Source organism: Typopeltis vanoorti, chromosome 11 (genome assembly GCF_054136105.1).
Source record: "Typopeltis vanoorti isolate ZY-2024b chromosome 11, IOZ_Tvanoo_1.0, whole genome shotgun sequence".
NCBI classification, from domain to species: domain Eukaryota; kingdom Metazoa; phylum Arthropoda; class Arachnida; order Uropygi; family Thelyphonidae; genus Typopeltis; species Typopeltis vanoorti.
This window is the reverse complement of record NC_143559.1, coordinates 57,442,424-57,459,125: the sequence shown is the minus strand read 5'-3', so window position 1 is coordinate 57,459,125 and position 16,702 is coordinate 57,442,424. Positions and strand designations below refer to the sequence as shown.

At 37.2% G+C, this 16,702-nt stretch overlaps 1 protein-coding gene across 4 annotated transcripts in view; it reads right to left on the bottom strand.

The window, feature by feature from the left end:
* The window catches only part of LOC150101606 (kinesin light chain-like), a 465,700-nt gene that overhangs the window by 182,496 nt on the left and 266,502 nt on the right, over positions 1–16,702 (bottom strand). For all 4 annotated transcript variants that reach the window (XM_090400088.1, XM_090400087.1, XM_090400086.1 and 1 more), the window contains exon 11: positions 13,630–13,738. In XM_090400088.1, coding sequence (XP_090256214.1) covers positions 13,630–13,738 — 109 coding nt within the window. The remainder of the gene's footprint in view (positions 1–13,629; positions 13,739–16,702) is intronic.

Genomic DNA, 16,702 nt, shown 5'->3' with positions numbered 1-16,702 from the left:
AAAACTTGTTAAGTCCCAAACCTCCAGTTAATTCTTATTTGTAGTGGATACTTACTAACGATATAATAAATTTAGTTTAATCCTTTATCCAAGTGTGAGCAAACAAAGTTTGCGCCTGAAAGTATCTTCAGGACTGGGTTAAGGTGATACAACACCAAGGCAATTCGTTGCAAAGGTGGAGCAAGCTACCAACACTCCTATCTTAGTATCTCCTATAATGCAAAACGCATCTCCTTGCGGATATGTCTAATGTTATGCATTAAGGGAAGAGCCACTACCCAGACCGGTTTCGACATTTACTGAGGTCTCTTCAGTGGGAGCCAGGCCCAAGTCGAGATATCAGGCAGAAGCATTAGCAGGTCATCTCCATCTAAATCCAGAGTAATTTATTAAAAAAGGGTGGCACACCAATTGGCAATTCCTATAGGTGGAGATGACCTGCTAATGCTTCTGCCTGATATCTCGACTTGGGCCTGGCTCCCACTGAAGAGACCTCAGTAAAGGTCGAAACCGGTCTGGGTAGTGGCTCTTCCCTTAATGCATAACATTAGACATATCCGCAAGGAGATGCGTTTTGCATTATAGGAGATACTAAGATAGGAGTGTTGGTATCTTGCTCCACCTTTGCAACGAGTTGCCCTGGTGTTGTATCACCTTAACCCAGTCCTGAAGATACTTTCAGGTGCAAACTTTGTTTGCTCACACTTGGATAAAGGATTAAACTAAATTTATTATACTCTAACCAAGTGGAAAATAAACTTTCAACTTACTAACGAGGTGCACCATTTGAAGGCGAGGATCAGATATTACGTCAGAAGCTCCAATCTGTTACTTCCATTTCTTAAAGGATATGTGAAGATCTCTTCCCAGTTACCTAGTAATGACCCTTAAGTGACCCAGTTTTGCAGATTATCTAAGCCATAATCTTACCCACGGTACTAATGTACTATAGGTTTAGAGCCTCTCATTGGCAGGAGTTACATATAAAACTAAAAATACAAATTTTAAAACTTTTTCAACAAACTATTAATTTTACAAATACAGATTGCAATGGAAAACAACGACTAACAAAGAATACACCATTTAAATCAATAAATGATTGATTTCTTTCAAACTGGAAAAATTAATTAGATATTGCATTCAATACATCATTCACTGAAAATCTCACTTCATCGCTTCATTAAAGATTAGTTGATTATGACATATCTGTTTAACTTTTTTTAAAGACATCATCAAGGGAAAGAGATAGAGGAAATGACTTTGATGTGATTTCAACAAAGCCATTAATAGCATATCACAAATGAATCTGATTATTAAAATTCAATTAGTTGGATACTTATGATTATTTAGTTAAGCAGATTAGTAAATGATTGACAAGAAAATAAAAATTGGTCACATTCAGAGGGAAGAAAAATGAGTCAAACAGTTAGATTCAAAGGTCTGCATGCTTCATTTTAGGGCAATGATTATTCAACATGTTTATTAATGATTTAAGTTTAAATGTAAAATGTCTCTCTTTACTGGTGATGTAAAATTGGATAGGGAAGAGTGGAGTTTAAAATGGAGAAATATAAATATACAGTAATTCCTCTACTTAATGCTGGTCCATTTAGTGCTGTTTTGTGGTCATTACCCCATCACTGCTAACATTCATTTAATCATTCAGTGCAATTCATGCAGTGAATGAATCATCTGCAACTAGGAAGTTATCCTCTGATCCAATAGATCAAAGGCAACAAGAAGACCTACAGTCTGGTCTCTCGTCTAAATCTCAGTAGAACAATCAGTGGTGTACCCAGGGGTTGCCACGAGGACCTGGCCCCCTTCCCCCAAAAAAGGAAAAAAACACTAGAAAATTTTCCAAAAATCTTTTCCTAATTAAAATTCATTTATTTTATTTATGTTATGTCGTGTCTTCTATTTAAAGGCAACAAGAAGACCCACAGTCTGGTCTCTCGTCTAAATCTCAGTAGAACAATCAGTGGTGTACCCAGGGGTTGCCACGAGGACCTGGCCCCCTTCCCCCAAAAAAGGAAAAAAACACTAGAAAATTTTCCAAAAATCTTTTCCTAATTAAAATTCATTTATTTTATTTATGTTATGTCGTGTCTTCTATTTCTATACTACTTATGAATTAGCAGTCGCGACTTTGTTTGCCCGAGTCGGGCCAGAGGAGATCATGGGTATCATGTATTGATGATCACTGTAGATGCTCAGTCATAGGTTGTATGCAATGCGTAGTGTCGATTCTCAAATCATCTACTCAACTTGGCCCTCCCCAAGATTAAATCTTGAGTGCTCCCCCACCCGAAAGATTAAATCTTGAGTGCGCCATTGGTTCTAATTTATATGTATTTCACCTTAGTGAAATTTAAGTTTAGCATTCAGCATTCTAGAAATGTCTGCTGAATGCTAAGTCAGGATATTACTGGATATTTGATTTAGTAATAAACTAGGATTAGACAGCTACAAGTTCATTAGACTTCAGTCTTGGACAAATGAGTGAGGTTATATTTTTAATATTAATAAATGCAAGGTATTGCATTTTTGAGTGCAGAAATATAAGGCTGTTTACTATATAGATGGCAATGGACTGCAGGGAAGTGGATAAGATTCAAGATCTGGAAGTGATAATTGACAGTAGACTGAAGTGTAGTGGGCCATATTGTGAGTGGTGCAAAGACTGCACATCATAGCCACTATGATAAGAAGTACACTGACATGTACAGATAATGAGGTGGTGATACAGTGGCACAACCACACTTGGACTGTTGTGCTCAGTTCATTTAAATTCATTTAAATGAACATGCACTATCATGCAATATCAACCCTTGCATTTCAACTGAGTTGAAATGCAAGGGTTGATATTGCATGAGAAGTGGTAAAGGAATGTTTGAGGGAGGTAATGATAGACTGCATACCTAGAGTCAGGAGAGTAAATTAAGTGGAAGTTAAATGGATGAATATCATCATTAAGCTGGAGCTGCAAAAAAAGAAACAATTGTGGAGGAAATTTAAGGGGCACATGAACAATACAAGACACAGGCCAGAAGGATAACCAGTGTGGTAAGAAAGGCAAAAGCAGAGTATGTAGGCTAAAGATAATCCCAAACAGTTGTTTCAATATGCTGCAGGTAAAAGAAAGAATGTATATGGGAGAATGGTTTTAATGAATGCTAATGGTAGGGAGGTGACTGAATCAGTCAAAACAGTAGAATTACTAAGTGAACACTTTGCAAGAGTATATCATTCAGATGGTGATAGTGCAGAAATGAGAGAGCAAAGGCTTATATGGGAACTGAGGTAAATGAAATGGAGGTGCATAGAATATTCCTATCCTTCTCATCTGTCCTAGGACGGGTTGAGTCCCCTCCTAATGAGGTGTTACTGGCGTATGAATGCAGCCGGTTCACCACTCCTCTGTTGCATCCCCTAAGGGCGATATTCATGACTATATTATTACTGAGTGTTAAGTAAATACATAAGAGTTCAATCCGATTGGTGCAATGACCTTTAACTATATTCTTTTTGGAATCGAGAAATTATAGACTCGAGTACCAAATAAAAAAAATATATATATATATTTAATGAAACTAAAAAGTTATATACATTTTAAACAAAATTACTTAATAACTACAAAACTAATCGGATCCAAGGCCTTCTAAAATAAGTCTACATGTTAGACACTTCCATATCTTAAAGGAATAAAATCATTCAATCTCTGAACTGATCTAAATATTAATCATGTCTAATACACTGAATATGAATATGAATATATATATATATATATATATATATATATATATATATATACTGTATATATATATATTTTTTTTTTTCCACAACAAATTTCTTCAAACAACAAATGTTCATTAGAGTCAGTTTCTTTGTTAGGCCTTTTCTGAAAACATAAAACTACCTTTGTGATGGGATATTTTTAAATTTCCTTATTTAGCATAATTTTCTCTCCAATCATTCCTCCTGTTTCACTGGAATATAAATATTCTTATCTCTTGCAATTCAATATGACATACAAATCTCCAATTTTTTTTTTTTTTTTTAACCAGAAAAAAAAAGTTTCTTTCACTTACTAAAATAAAGAGCCAAAAGGATTCAGTTTGATGATGCAAAAATTATAAAACAAGTTCCTTAGTACTGAAAGAGAGTTTTTGTTCTCTTAAGGTTTCTGTCTGGTCTCTGATGAGAACTAACCAATTTGAAACAGCTGCCAGGCCAGTGAAACATTAAAAAAAATGGACCAAATTAGAAAGTGAATATATGGATGCCTGGGAAGTGTGCATGTTTCTAAAGTGGTCTGTGCTAGGGCGACTTATAAATGCTGGTGGGCATATTCCTGTCATCATCATCATCATCATGTGTATCAAGGATATAGGCCTAGCATGGCCTGTTCTGGCCTTAGAAGTCATCATTGAATCGTTTAAGAGGACGTCCTGGTTTTCTTTTCCTAATGGCTTGTACTTTAAGGCTTGTTGTTTTGGTAATCCTTCTGTTTTCATTCTTTGAATGTGTTCCATCCATTTATGTTTATATTTTTTAATTTTTTCTATTACTGGATCTTAGTTCTTGGGCATATTCCTGTAAGCTCAATAAATAAAAATTTTTCACATTTGACGTCCATAGACTCCGTATGGTCACTGCTGTACCTCACATGGTTTTGGCAATGATGTCTTCTGCTAGAATAAGTGGTAGGGTCACAGATTCCCTTTCCACACAAAGTTTGTAGGACAATCACAAACATCCATGCCCATGGCGGGATTCGAACCCATGTTCTTGGCTGGAGAACGGACAATGCTAACCACTCGGCCAACCAGGCCAGCATAAGTAGAACTCTTCATGTTAAGTCACTTTACAATTTCAGACTTTACTAATTCCATTGTTTTTTTTTTTTCAATAGAATAATAAATAGATCCGATGTCCTTAAGACAGAAGATGAAACTTTCCATTTAGTGTTTCATTGAATGTTGAATTTGAATGTCTACTCAAATATCTTCATTTATTTACTAATCAGCTGTTGACAGTCTCAACTCTTCCTGTTAAAGGATCCACTTTGCTAAGATTCGTTTTCATAGTCTTCTATAAATATATTCCCAACTGTCACATTTTCTTAAAAACTTCCTAAAAAAGCAAAATTTTCTGGTCACTGTTCTCAAATTTCCATTCTCACCCCTTTTGCTTTCCTCATTACCTGGTGCCAAATGCTCTCTTTGTCAGCTGTAAATCATCCATCAATCTCCTCAGTGAGCATGTGTACTTCATATAAATGGAAAGTGAAAAGTTGGGTAGTAATGGCTGACACGTTGCTGTCCTTTGCAAAAAGAGAATGTCCTTACAAAGAACAATAGGTATCATACCACTTAACAAATGTGAAATACAATAAAGAAGACTGAAATTATTACAACTATCAGTAGGTACATCAAATCTCAAATGCTTTCCATTTAAATTTAACATATCATCATTTAGTGAAATAATATTTGGTTTACAGATCAAGTATTGATAAAATTTATTAACTCTACCAACTAGTTTCGCCACACTTTAACTGTTGGCATCTTCAGGGCACTGACATATAGGCTTAAAACAATCTCACAATTATGAGTAACTGTAAAACTGACAAGAATAATTACAAATAAAATAGCATCGAAAGTGAGTGAAACACACATCGCGTGTACAAAGTTAGCTAGCTGTTGCTAAGGAACTTCCTGTAGTTTGTGTTAAAGTTCATTTCTTGTATTTTTAGAGATCTAATTAGGGTTTTCCATATCTCTGGGAGTATAAAACCTTGATTTCTGTTAAGGTTAACAGTAGAACGAGCGACTGTGGCTGCTTCTTTGAAAATTCTTGAATGGTAGTTTTCCTCTATGTAAGGAGAACAGCTTTTGTTCCACTCGATGACATGGTTAGTTGTAGAGAAATGAGACGATAGGCCAGAAATGTCCTGTCTGTTGTTTTTTTTACATAGTCAATGTGCTATTTTTGCCTGATTTCTAGGCTTCTTGAAGTCTGTCCGATGTAACTTGAGCCACATGAGCATGGAATATTATAAACACCAGCCTATGCTGGTGTTTATAACTTTGTACACGCGATGTGTTTCACTCACGTTCGATGCTATTTTATTTGTAATTATTCTTGTCAGTTTTACAGTTACTCATAATTGTGAGATTGTTTTAAGCCTATATGTCAGTGCCCTGAAGATGCCAACAGTTAAAGTGTGGCGAAACTAGTTCGTAGAGTTAATAAATTTTATCAATACTTGATCTGTAAACCAAATATTATTTCACTAATTCATATGATCAAGAAAATAAACCTTCATTATATCATCATTTAGTTGTTGTTTCTGCTCATATCTATTTTGTGTAGTCCTTCTGATGTGAGGAGGTGCAATATCAGACAGTGAGTATAGATGGTCAATTTTTGTAGGCTTAAGGTAGCCGGTAATGTGCCGACACATTTCATTAAGAACCTTGTCAATAATTTTGACATGTGATGATCTTTCCCAAACAGGGCTAGCATACTTGGCTGTCGAAAAGCAAAGTGCCAGTGCAGAGGTGTGCAGTACTTGTGGACTTGCACCTCACTGAGATGATGTTAATCGGCACAGGATATTATTACGTGTTTGAATTTTAGCTGCTGTCTTCTCCATGTGTCGCTTATAATTTAAGGTCCTATCTAGTGTAACACCTAGGTAAATTGGATTTCGATAATTGACCAATTTCACACCATTCCATTTATATTCAAGTCTCTCCTTGCCTCCTAGGATTTGGTTTCAGTTGGTTTCCCTTATAGTAAGGGTTTCTACAGGGTGTCCCAAAATTCACGCAAGATTTAAATTTAGCGCCATTTGTGTGGTAAAGTTTTGCCAATGAGAAAAAAAAGACAGCGTGACAGCTGACAGTTCAGGGTTATTAAAAATGACCACACACAGCGAAGAGAGTTTGTTGAATGGATTATGGAACAACAACAACAACAAGTGGATGCTTATTTTTCGAACAAAATCATCTTCAGCAATGAGGCTCATTTTCATCTTGATGGCTTCATTAATCGACAAAATTGTCGCATTTGGGGTTCAGAAAATCCACGAGTGATTGTTGAGAAACAAGTGCATCCACAATGTGTCACTGTTTGGTGCGGATTTTGGGCTGGAGGCATCATCGGTCCATTCTTCTTCGAAAATGCGGCTGGTAAGGCAATAACAGTTAATGGTGCTCACTATCGCAACATGATAATCCAGTTTTTTGTGCCTAAATTGCAAGATATGGATGTGGACGACATGTGGTTTCAACAAGACGGTGCCACATGCCATACAGCCCGAGAAACAATTCAATTACTGCATGAGTCATTTCCTGGTCGTGTAATTTCCCGTTTTGGTGATCAGAATTGGCCACCCAAGATCATGTGACTTAACGGCATTGGACTTTTTTCTTTGGGGTTTTTTGAAGTCTAAGGTTTATGCCAACAAGCCCACGACCACCCATGCCTTGAAGGAGGAAACTGAGCGCTGATCAACGAAATTCAGCCACATTTATGCAAAACGGTCATGGAAAATTTCGACAAAAGAGTGTGTATGTGCCAGCAAAGCCATGGAGGCCATTTACCCAGTATGCTATTCCATGCATAACCATATACTGTATACTTTATGAATCAATAAGAAATTACAATTTTTAATTAAAAACCTGTGTTTTCTATCAAAATTACTTCTTGCGTGAATTTTGGGACACCCTGTAGTTCTTGTGTGAGCTGCTTCTCAATGTTATCAAAAGATTTTGCTTGATAAGCTATTGCTTGGTCATCTGCATATAAGAAGGTTCTTGGGTGTAGGTGTATGGGTTGTCGTTAGTATTGATGGCAATGCCTCCATGGGCAAGTCAGTCCTCTGTCCTGTCCTTATGAATGATGGTAACATTACAGAGAACTGAATTATCACTTGGCTTCAAACATGATTCCTACAGGCATAAGTATACTGGTTGATATTTCTGAAAGAGAACACTGAGGTCATCTATATTTTGTTGGAATCCATGACAATTCCATTGTAGAAATTTTCTTTTTGGTGGTATCTGGCTTCCTATGTTAAAAATGTTTTCTTTTCATTAGTCTTGGATTTTTTATTTTGAGAACTGTAGATGACAAGGATTCATCATTTCTTCTTCTGGAAAAATAGCCCAGACATCAAATTTTTCACTTCCTCTATGACACTCAGCATATTAATTGTTTTTACCTTCTTGAGGATGGGGGGGGGGGTGGAGACATCCATGCTATCTATTGATGGGCTATCTAACAAAGAGCATGAAGATATGTCTTTGATCCTCTGTGGTGTGCATTCCATTATTTTTTTTAATAACAGGACCTTCACATAGTGAGACCATTTTAGGCATGTCTTCAGAAGTGAGTTCATAATGATTTTTCTCTTTAATTTGCTCAAAGGAGATAGCAAGCAAGTCACATCTTTCATGGATGTTATAGCTGTGAGAAGGCAAGATTGACATACCTGTCAATGTCCTGACTGACACTTTCTTTACAGTTGTCTTCTCAGCATAAGATGGTTAGCAGATGTTGCTATCACTGTTGTGGTTAAAAAGTCAAAAACTAAGCAATGTGATACACTGCTTTGTTTTTAACTTATATATATATATATATATCACTATTTTGCACTTCCACCCTTGGTGTACTCAGAAGTATGCTCGGTGGTCTCCCTCACATTTAGAGCATTTTGGCCTTTTGCTCTTACAATTTTTATTCTCATGATCTTTACTGGGATATCAGGTGCAAATGGCAGTAAAGATCCCAGGAATAAAGAGTGTAATAGCAAAAGACCAAAATCAGAGCCTCTATATTTGTGACATTTAAAGCACAGTAAGAGGTTCGAGATATAGTCTTACTGGACAGTTGAGATATCTTGCTTTAACAGATATTAGTGATAAAGATAAAAAGCCAAAAGGCTAGTTTTCTGGCACCTTAATATAGAAAAAACACCCTTGAACCTTTCAGTCAAGCCCAGTATCCAAATTATCATGGCCAGGCCATCCTGAATCACCTGCCTTGTTTTATCCCCTTATTTTCTAGATATTAGTGATTTTGGTTGAAGACAACGGTGATGTTTCTGATGAGAATCAGATGCCAATACCTATATACAGCTGGATTCTTCATATGGCTGTCACTTTCATCCTTAAGTTCAGAGTATATCTCTTCACTGGGAAAATCAAAGAAGTCCCACTCTGATATTATTCCTCTAAAAACGTTTTGCATGGATAATTTTAATAGGTATTTCCCAACAGATGTTGAATGGGGTAATTTTTCTGATTGCATGAATGTAGCTGCTTCAATAAGGATATCTCCTGAAAGCAGTTTCTTTACAGATTTTGGAAATCCTGCCAACCCTTACAAACCCTTCTGGATGAGGAAGGGTGACTTTTTTCCAATTAGATGTTCACCTGTTGTGTGTAACAAGAATATTAGTGTATTTGTTGCAGCTTCTAATGTTTTTTTTGTATCTTATTGTATCTTATTTTGTATCTTATGGTGATGATTCTACGGTTTCTGTACTACCTAGCTGGCAGTAAACAAGAGGATGAAAAATTATTCATTCTCAGGAAGAGTTTGACTCTGCACCACTGCTCTCCACCCAACCCAGAGCCAAACATGGATGCTCACTCTCTGGCAAGGAGTGACCGAGCTTGCAAGTGCAGGGCTATTCCAAATGCTATATGAGCACCACCACCACAGCAAACATTAGGTCTTGTTTCCAGACCAGTGGGAAGGAGACCCGGCAACACCCTTGAACCTTTCAGTCAAGCCCAGTATCCAAATTATCATGGCCAGGCCATCCTGAATCACCTGCCTTGCCGAAGCAGAGACCAAAGTAGTGCAAGACTACCAGGGTTGCAATGCATGGCAAATATCACAGCAAGGCATTGGATCCCAGTGATAGTGGTCTGTTTCTCTTTTCTTTTTCTCTTCACCTTTTATAACAAATATAAAACTAAGCCTAAGTATAATGTCTCTGCAACTAAATTATAAAATACATCTTCCTCCAAAATTTCATCAAAAAAAATTTAAACTCAAAAATCACACACATGAAAAATCTTTCATATTCATTTTACTAACATCCATGCCATACAGTAACTTAAACGATGTCCATCGACATCTTCAATTATCCAAACCTGATGTGTTTCTGACTGAACCTCAAATTTCTACTATATCAACCATAGCTCATCTTAACTGTCCAAATTACATCTTATGACTCTTTCCATAAGGGGGGTGCTTGTCCTTTTGTGAATTCTCATATTCCTTGCCAAATGATGCCTAACATAGAATCTCACCTTTTTGATCTCCTGTGGCTTAAAATTTCTTTGTCACATTTTGTTTCATTCATCTGCTGCCCCATTCTTCCAATTCTGAAAATCATTCCGAACTCTTTGACTTCCTATCTTCAAAGCTGGATTTCATTAGTCAAAATTTCTGGTGATTTTAGTGTCCATAATTATAATTGGTTCCCTTTTTCGAATTTCATGGCCAAGCTGGAAGAGAAGCAGAGATTTTTGCTTTAAGCAATGACAAAGCAGATCATTAACCTCCCTACCAGACTTCCTGAGAATCCTCTTTACTTACTCAACACTCTGGGTCTCTTAACTGGGTCTTCTTCCAGGTACTCTGTTCAGGTGACTGCTTCTCTTGGTAATTCAGGCCACTATCTCATCCAAGATTCATCGTGGAATGTCGTTCCTTCAGCCATTTACAATCTTACATGATCTGGCATTACAACAATGCCAAATGGGAGAACTTATGTGACTTTTACTCTTTCTTTCCTCAGAATACTCTTTTCATTCTTCACATCCAGATACCTATTGTAATCTTGTTACAGAAATAATCCATATTGAAATTTAAACTTTTATCCCTCACTCTGTTCAAATTTCTCAACCCATATTTAAATCATAGTTCTCCAAGAAGTGTGCCAGGGTTGTCCAAGAAAAGCAAACAGCCTTTCACAAGTGACTTAAGACCACAACACCAGCTTCCTTCACAGTTGACTGCAACCCTTGTGAAACTACCATTAAAAGGGAAAAATCTAAATTCAACAAGGATAAGTGAAGAAAAATCACTGCTTGTGTCACTGGCAGCCACCAAAGTTGTTGGGTGCAACTTTTGTCGATTTGCTACCTTCTCTATCTCACACTAAAGGTAGTACTGTAACATCACCTAAAAAACAAGGCTGATGTCTTAGGTTTATTCTTCTCTTCCAACTCCTACATAGATGACCATGGCAAAATTAGCCTCTTCCTTGCATAGAACACTGCATCTCATGCCTCCTGTGGCCTTCTGCCAGAAAGACATCAGAAGAATTCTGAATAACTTGGATACCACAAAGACAGCTGGTCCTGATGAAATCCCACCCCTTGTGCTCAAGAGATGTGCTCCTGAACTAACACTTGCTTTCTATCATCTATTCACTAAACTGTACTCAGCTGGCATCCACCCTTCAAAAGCATGGAAGATCATATACAACAACTTCCCATAAAAAGAGATAAATGTTTACCATCACGCTATTGATCAACTGTTCTCACATCAGTTTTGTCTGAAGTAATGGAAACGTTATCAACTGAACTTCAACACCTTGAGAACTACTATATAATTAGTAACACCAGTATGGTTTTGCCAATTAGATCCACAGGAGATCTCCTGGTCTATGTCACACACTTTTGGACCCATTCCATGAAATGGTTTTAAAAAACCTGTGCCAATGCTCTTGCCATCTCCAAGGCTTTTGATAGGGTCTTAGTACCAAGAGCTTCTCAAAATTTACCATCATTTGAACTGCCTTCATCCTTGTGTAAATGGGTTGCCAGTTTTCTCTCAGATTAATCCCTAAGTGTAATGGTGGATGGTGTTCTCTCCTCAGACATTCTTGTTAATGCCAGTGTCTCTCAGGGCTCTGTCATTTCACCCACCCTCTTCTTGATTTATATATATATATATACATACACCCACACCCACACACACAACCTGCTCTCATTGACTGCAAACCCTTAATAGTCTTGCTGATGATAGCACACTCCACTCATTCTACTCATATGACAATCCTTACAGTGCGCAAACACCTAAAGCTTTAAGGTCATCTATAATAAGTGCCCTGATTACTGATTTCCTCAGCATCCTTAACTGGGATGAAGCAATCGGGTCAACTTCAATGCTTCTAAATCACAGTTCTGCTTGTTTTACTGTAAAGTTTTGCTTGTTTTCCTTGAAAATGCTCAGCTCAACAGTCAAGACCAAATCTCTCTTATTCCAAACCTTTCCTGGCACTATCATAACATCAATGACTACCAAAAAAATTGGCATCCTTCTACAATCAAGACTTCTCTGCCGAACAATTACTTACTCTGTATAAATCCCAAATTCAGCCAACACTGGAATACTGCTCTCATGTATGGGGTGGTGCACTTAAGACCTCCCCTTAAAATTCTTGATGCTATTCAGAAAAGGCCAGTCTGGTTGATAAATGACACTTTTCTTACAAACTCTCTTCAACCACTTTCTCACAGATCAGTTTCTGTATTGTATCTCTTCTACAGATATTTCCATGGCCACTGTTCAGAGAACTAGTGTCCATTATGCCACCCATTTCTGCCAGATCTACAGCTGCTTGACATCTCTTTACAGTCAAACTGCATACTCATGAACCTGCTACTCCCAGTCATCTTTCATTCCTTCCAACTCAATTTTGTGGTACAGCCTACCCCCATGTAGCATTTCCAAAGGACTGCAGTATCCAACAGTTCAAGAAGAACATCAACAGATTACTGTACTCCTGCCTACACACAGCATTTGTTTGCTATAGGTGCTTCTGTTTTCATGTGTGGGAAAGTAAATAAATAAACAAATATATATATATATATCAACATTGGAAGATTATTTTAGTAAATCTGCATCCTGATGTGAATGTGTAAGCTATGATATATATAAAATTTTGTATGCTAATTAAGTGAATAATAAATCAATAAGCAGTATATAGCCTTGATAAGTTAAGAATATATGTTAATTTTTATTATTAATGTTAGATTTGATTACTATAAATTACAATTAATTTTAATATGTAGCTGATATGAAGATACACACTGCCTTATGATATTTGATAAGGAATAAGCAATGTTGAGCATATGAACATTGTTGCAGTATAAATTAAACAAATAAAAGTAAAAGCAAGAGAGCAACAATATCCATAATCATATGACATCATCCAAAATCGAGGGGGGGGGGAATGACTACCATCCAGTGTTTAAATCACAATAGATTGTAAATGACTTGACCTACTCACTGTGGGACCTATACTAGAATCCTGAAGTAGTTTAATAAAGTTCTGTTTAGTTTCTATGGCAGAGTTCCTAATGTAGAGACTAAACATGGCACAGATTATCTAATCCCTATATAAAAAACATGCTATAATTTTCTAACTGTTCATTAATGGGACTGACATTTCAATAAATAAAATAATAGTTAAAAAAAGTAAACACCTTATAAGGTTTATTCCTATATATGCTTATAACTGATGTTCATGTATATACATACATATTTAAAAGCAAAACACATAGAAAAATAAGAATACGAAAAGTGTAAACTGACCTCTTTTCTTGCCCTGAGTACACAGTCTTCTAAAGTTTCAGCAGCTTCATACTTCCCTTGTCTTCTGTAAAGAGCACCTAGATTTTTGAGGGTGGTGGCTACAGTGGGGCTAAATAAAGGCAGGAACATGATAAAAATTTACAGAAAATAATAATACTCTATAACAGTGTTACAGAGCATTATTAAATATGTTTATAAGTTATTTCACAGAGTCAACGTAATCATGCTCATGTGATTTAAAGTGCACTTTTTAAAATGTACGTTTAATGGATTAAGTGATATGTCTCCATCACTTTAACTCACTGCAGTCTCAGCAATTATACTAATTATCAAAACAAGTTTAATTAAATATTAATCCAGTATACATGATACTGAAGATGTGATCTAACAAACGTTAAAAAAAAAAAAAGGCATAATTATTTGGTACTAGTTGAAAGGTGGCAGCATCCAGGAAACTGCATTACTACAATACTTTATGGGAGTGCTGTAGTTAAGTCTGTTCAGGGAGGGCTGTAGTTAAGGTGTTCCAAAAATGGAAGAATACTGAATGGAACAGCAGTCACTAGTCTAGTGGTTGGTGTTCACACACCTCATCAATGCTCATGAACATAGGTTGTTCCACCTTGTGCAAGGCCATAGATGAGAAAATGTGGAATGTCTGATCATGAAATGTAACCAGGGAACAAATTGCAGTGTTTCCCAGAGATCATACTCCAACATACTCTCCCTCTGGATGGGTTTCCCAGTCAGGGTACTAATGCTTATGCCTAATCGCTGAAAATTACGTTTAGAGCTTGCACCTGAAAGACATCACTGAACCAGTGAAGGAAGACTGGAAGAAAATCTGTCTTTTTGGATAAATCTCCTTTCCAGCTATGTTTGAGTGGACAGTTAAGTGAAAGACTAGGAAGAGGAATTATCCCAATGCTCTGGTTAGGAAACAGGCAAGAAGCAGCATTATGGTATGCAGGATGTTTTTCTAGGAATCTCTTGGAGTCTCAATGCTTGCAGACCCTGCCATATGATCACTCTCGTGCCTCGTAGGGTTTGGGAGTGAAGCCTTCTACTTGAAGAAGTGGTAGTGTCCCAAATGCCATTCCCACAGAGAGTTAGTAGGCTAATCAAAAACATCCATGCTAACGGTGGGATTTGAACCTGTAGCATCTTGGCTGGAGAATAATATGCTAACAACTCAGCCAACTATGAAATCTACTAATATGAAAGCCTTAAATTACCTCATCCATTATGACTGAACAGATATACAGGGTGTTCGGGATAAATTTGACAGTTTCGTAAGGAAAACGAAAATCTTCTTTGTATCTATTAAATTTAATGAATTGACAAAAAAACATTACAGGCAGAGTTAATTACAATACTATCAACAAGATTTACTCAAAATAACCACCATTAGCATCGATCACAGCTTCAATTCTGCTTCGGAACCTCGAACAAGCTGATGCTACAGTCTCCCTGGGAAGGGCCGCAAAAACTGTTTTAATTTTATCCATTAACTGGGCTTTTGTATTACTGGAAGTGCGATTGGTGTCTTTTTCAACTGCGCCCCATACAAAATAATCCACGGGGTTAAGGTCTGGGGAGTTTGGAGGCCAAACATTTGGACTGGTGAAGTCGTAGAAATTTTCAGACAACCATTTTTGACTTTTCCCAGAGGTGTGGCAAGGGGCCGAATCCTGCTGCCATACATACGGCCTACCATTGGCTACCCTTGTTATCCAGGGCTTGACTACAGTTAGCAACTCCACGAATAAAGCCCGAATTCCAATGCCAGGGTTCTTCAACACCTGTTCCTGCAGATTTGCGAGGAATTCTGCTGTACGAACGCAATCAGATCGTCTGCTAGGGATCTTTCTTCTTGCTACATCCTCGTAGTCACCATTGCAAGTCTCTAGTTCATGCCTGATTGTTTTTACTGTATTCAGGGAGCATTGGGCAGCAGTCGTAATATCCTTATTTTGATGGCGGGCACGAATCATCATGATACAAGTTATTCTCTTCCATGATTCAGGTGGGTTCCAGCTATCCATCCTTTCTGACATCTTGTATATGAATGAAGAAGGGTCCAAACTTTTAAATGAAGAGAAGTGTGTGTTAATACATGTAACTTACGGAAAAATATAATTAATTATAAATATGTCAAATTTATCCCGAACACCCTGTACACACACATCTGGGTGATTGCCTTTCCAGATGATCTAAATGTGTTTAAGCAGGATAATGTGCCATGCCATGATGCCAGTATTGTTCAAAAGTAGTTCATTAAACATGACAGTGACTTCCAGGTGTTGCCATTAATGCCAAACTTGCTGTAATTGAATCACATAGAACATCTCTAGAACTGAGAGATCCAGCATTTGAATTCGCCTGAAAATTGCACATATGGAAAGCAATCCTCATACGTCATAACATGGACTCTACAGAACAGGGCTCTTAGTCAATTACACCATACGGCAAGGGATTCACAAACTTAGAACAGTAATCATAATATTAAACTGCAATGCATTCTAATTTTGAATCATTTTTAAAAATATCACAAAATTGCTTTTTTTCTTCTTTTTTTTTTTTTTTTTGCACTCTTTCATTATACAGTATCTAATGATTAATTATTTAAAATATGAGGAGGTATCAAAAAGTTTTGAGACTAGCTCTGTTTATGAGAAATTACTTTATTTATCTACGTTGGCACACTATCACCTTCAAAATAGTCCCCTTGCATATCAATACAGCGCTCTTAGCGTTCTTGCCACTTCTGGAATGTGTCTTGGAAGTCTTCTTTTCGAAGTATGTCAAGCACCTTCTGCGATTCGCGCTGGATTTCCGCCATGGTGACCTTTGAGCTGGATCTTCATCTTCGGGAAGAGGGCAAAGTCTGCAGGAACCAAATCTGCCAAGTAGGGTGGGTGCGGAAGTGAGATCATGTTGTTTCTGGCAAGAAACTCACATGTGAGGAGAGCTCGGTGACAGGGTGCATTGTCGTTGTGGAGCATTCAGTTTTTCGCACACCACAGATCAGGTCACTTTTACTGAATGTCCTCCCTCAGACACCTTAAAACCT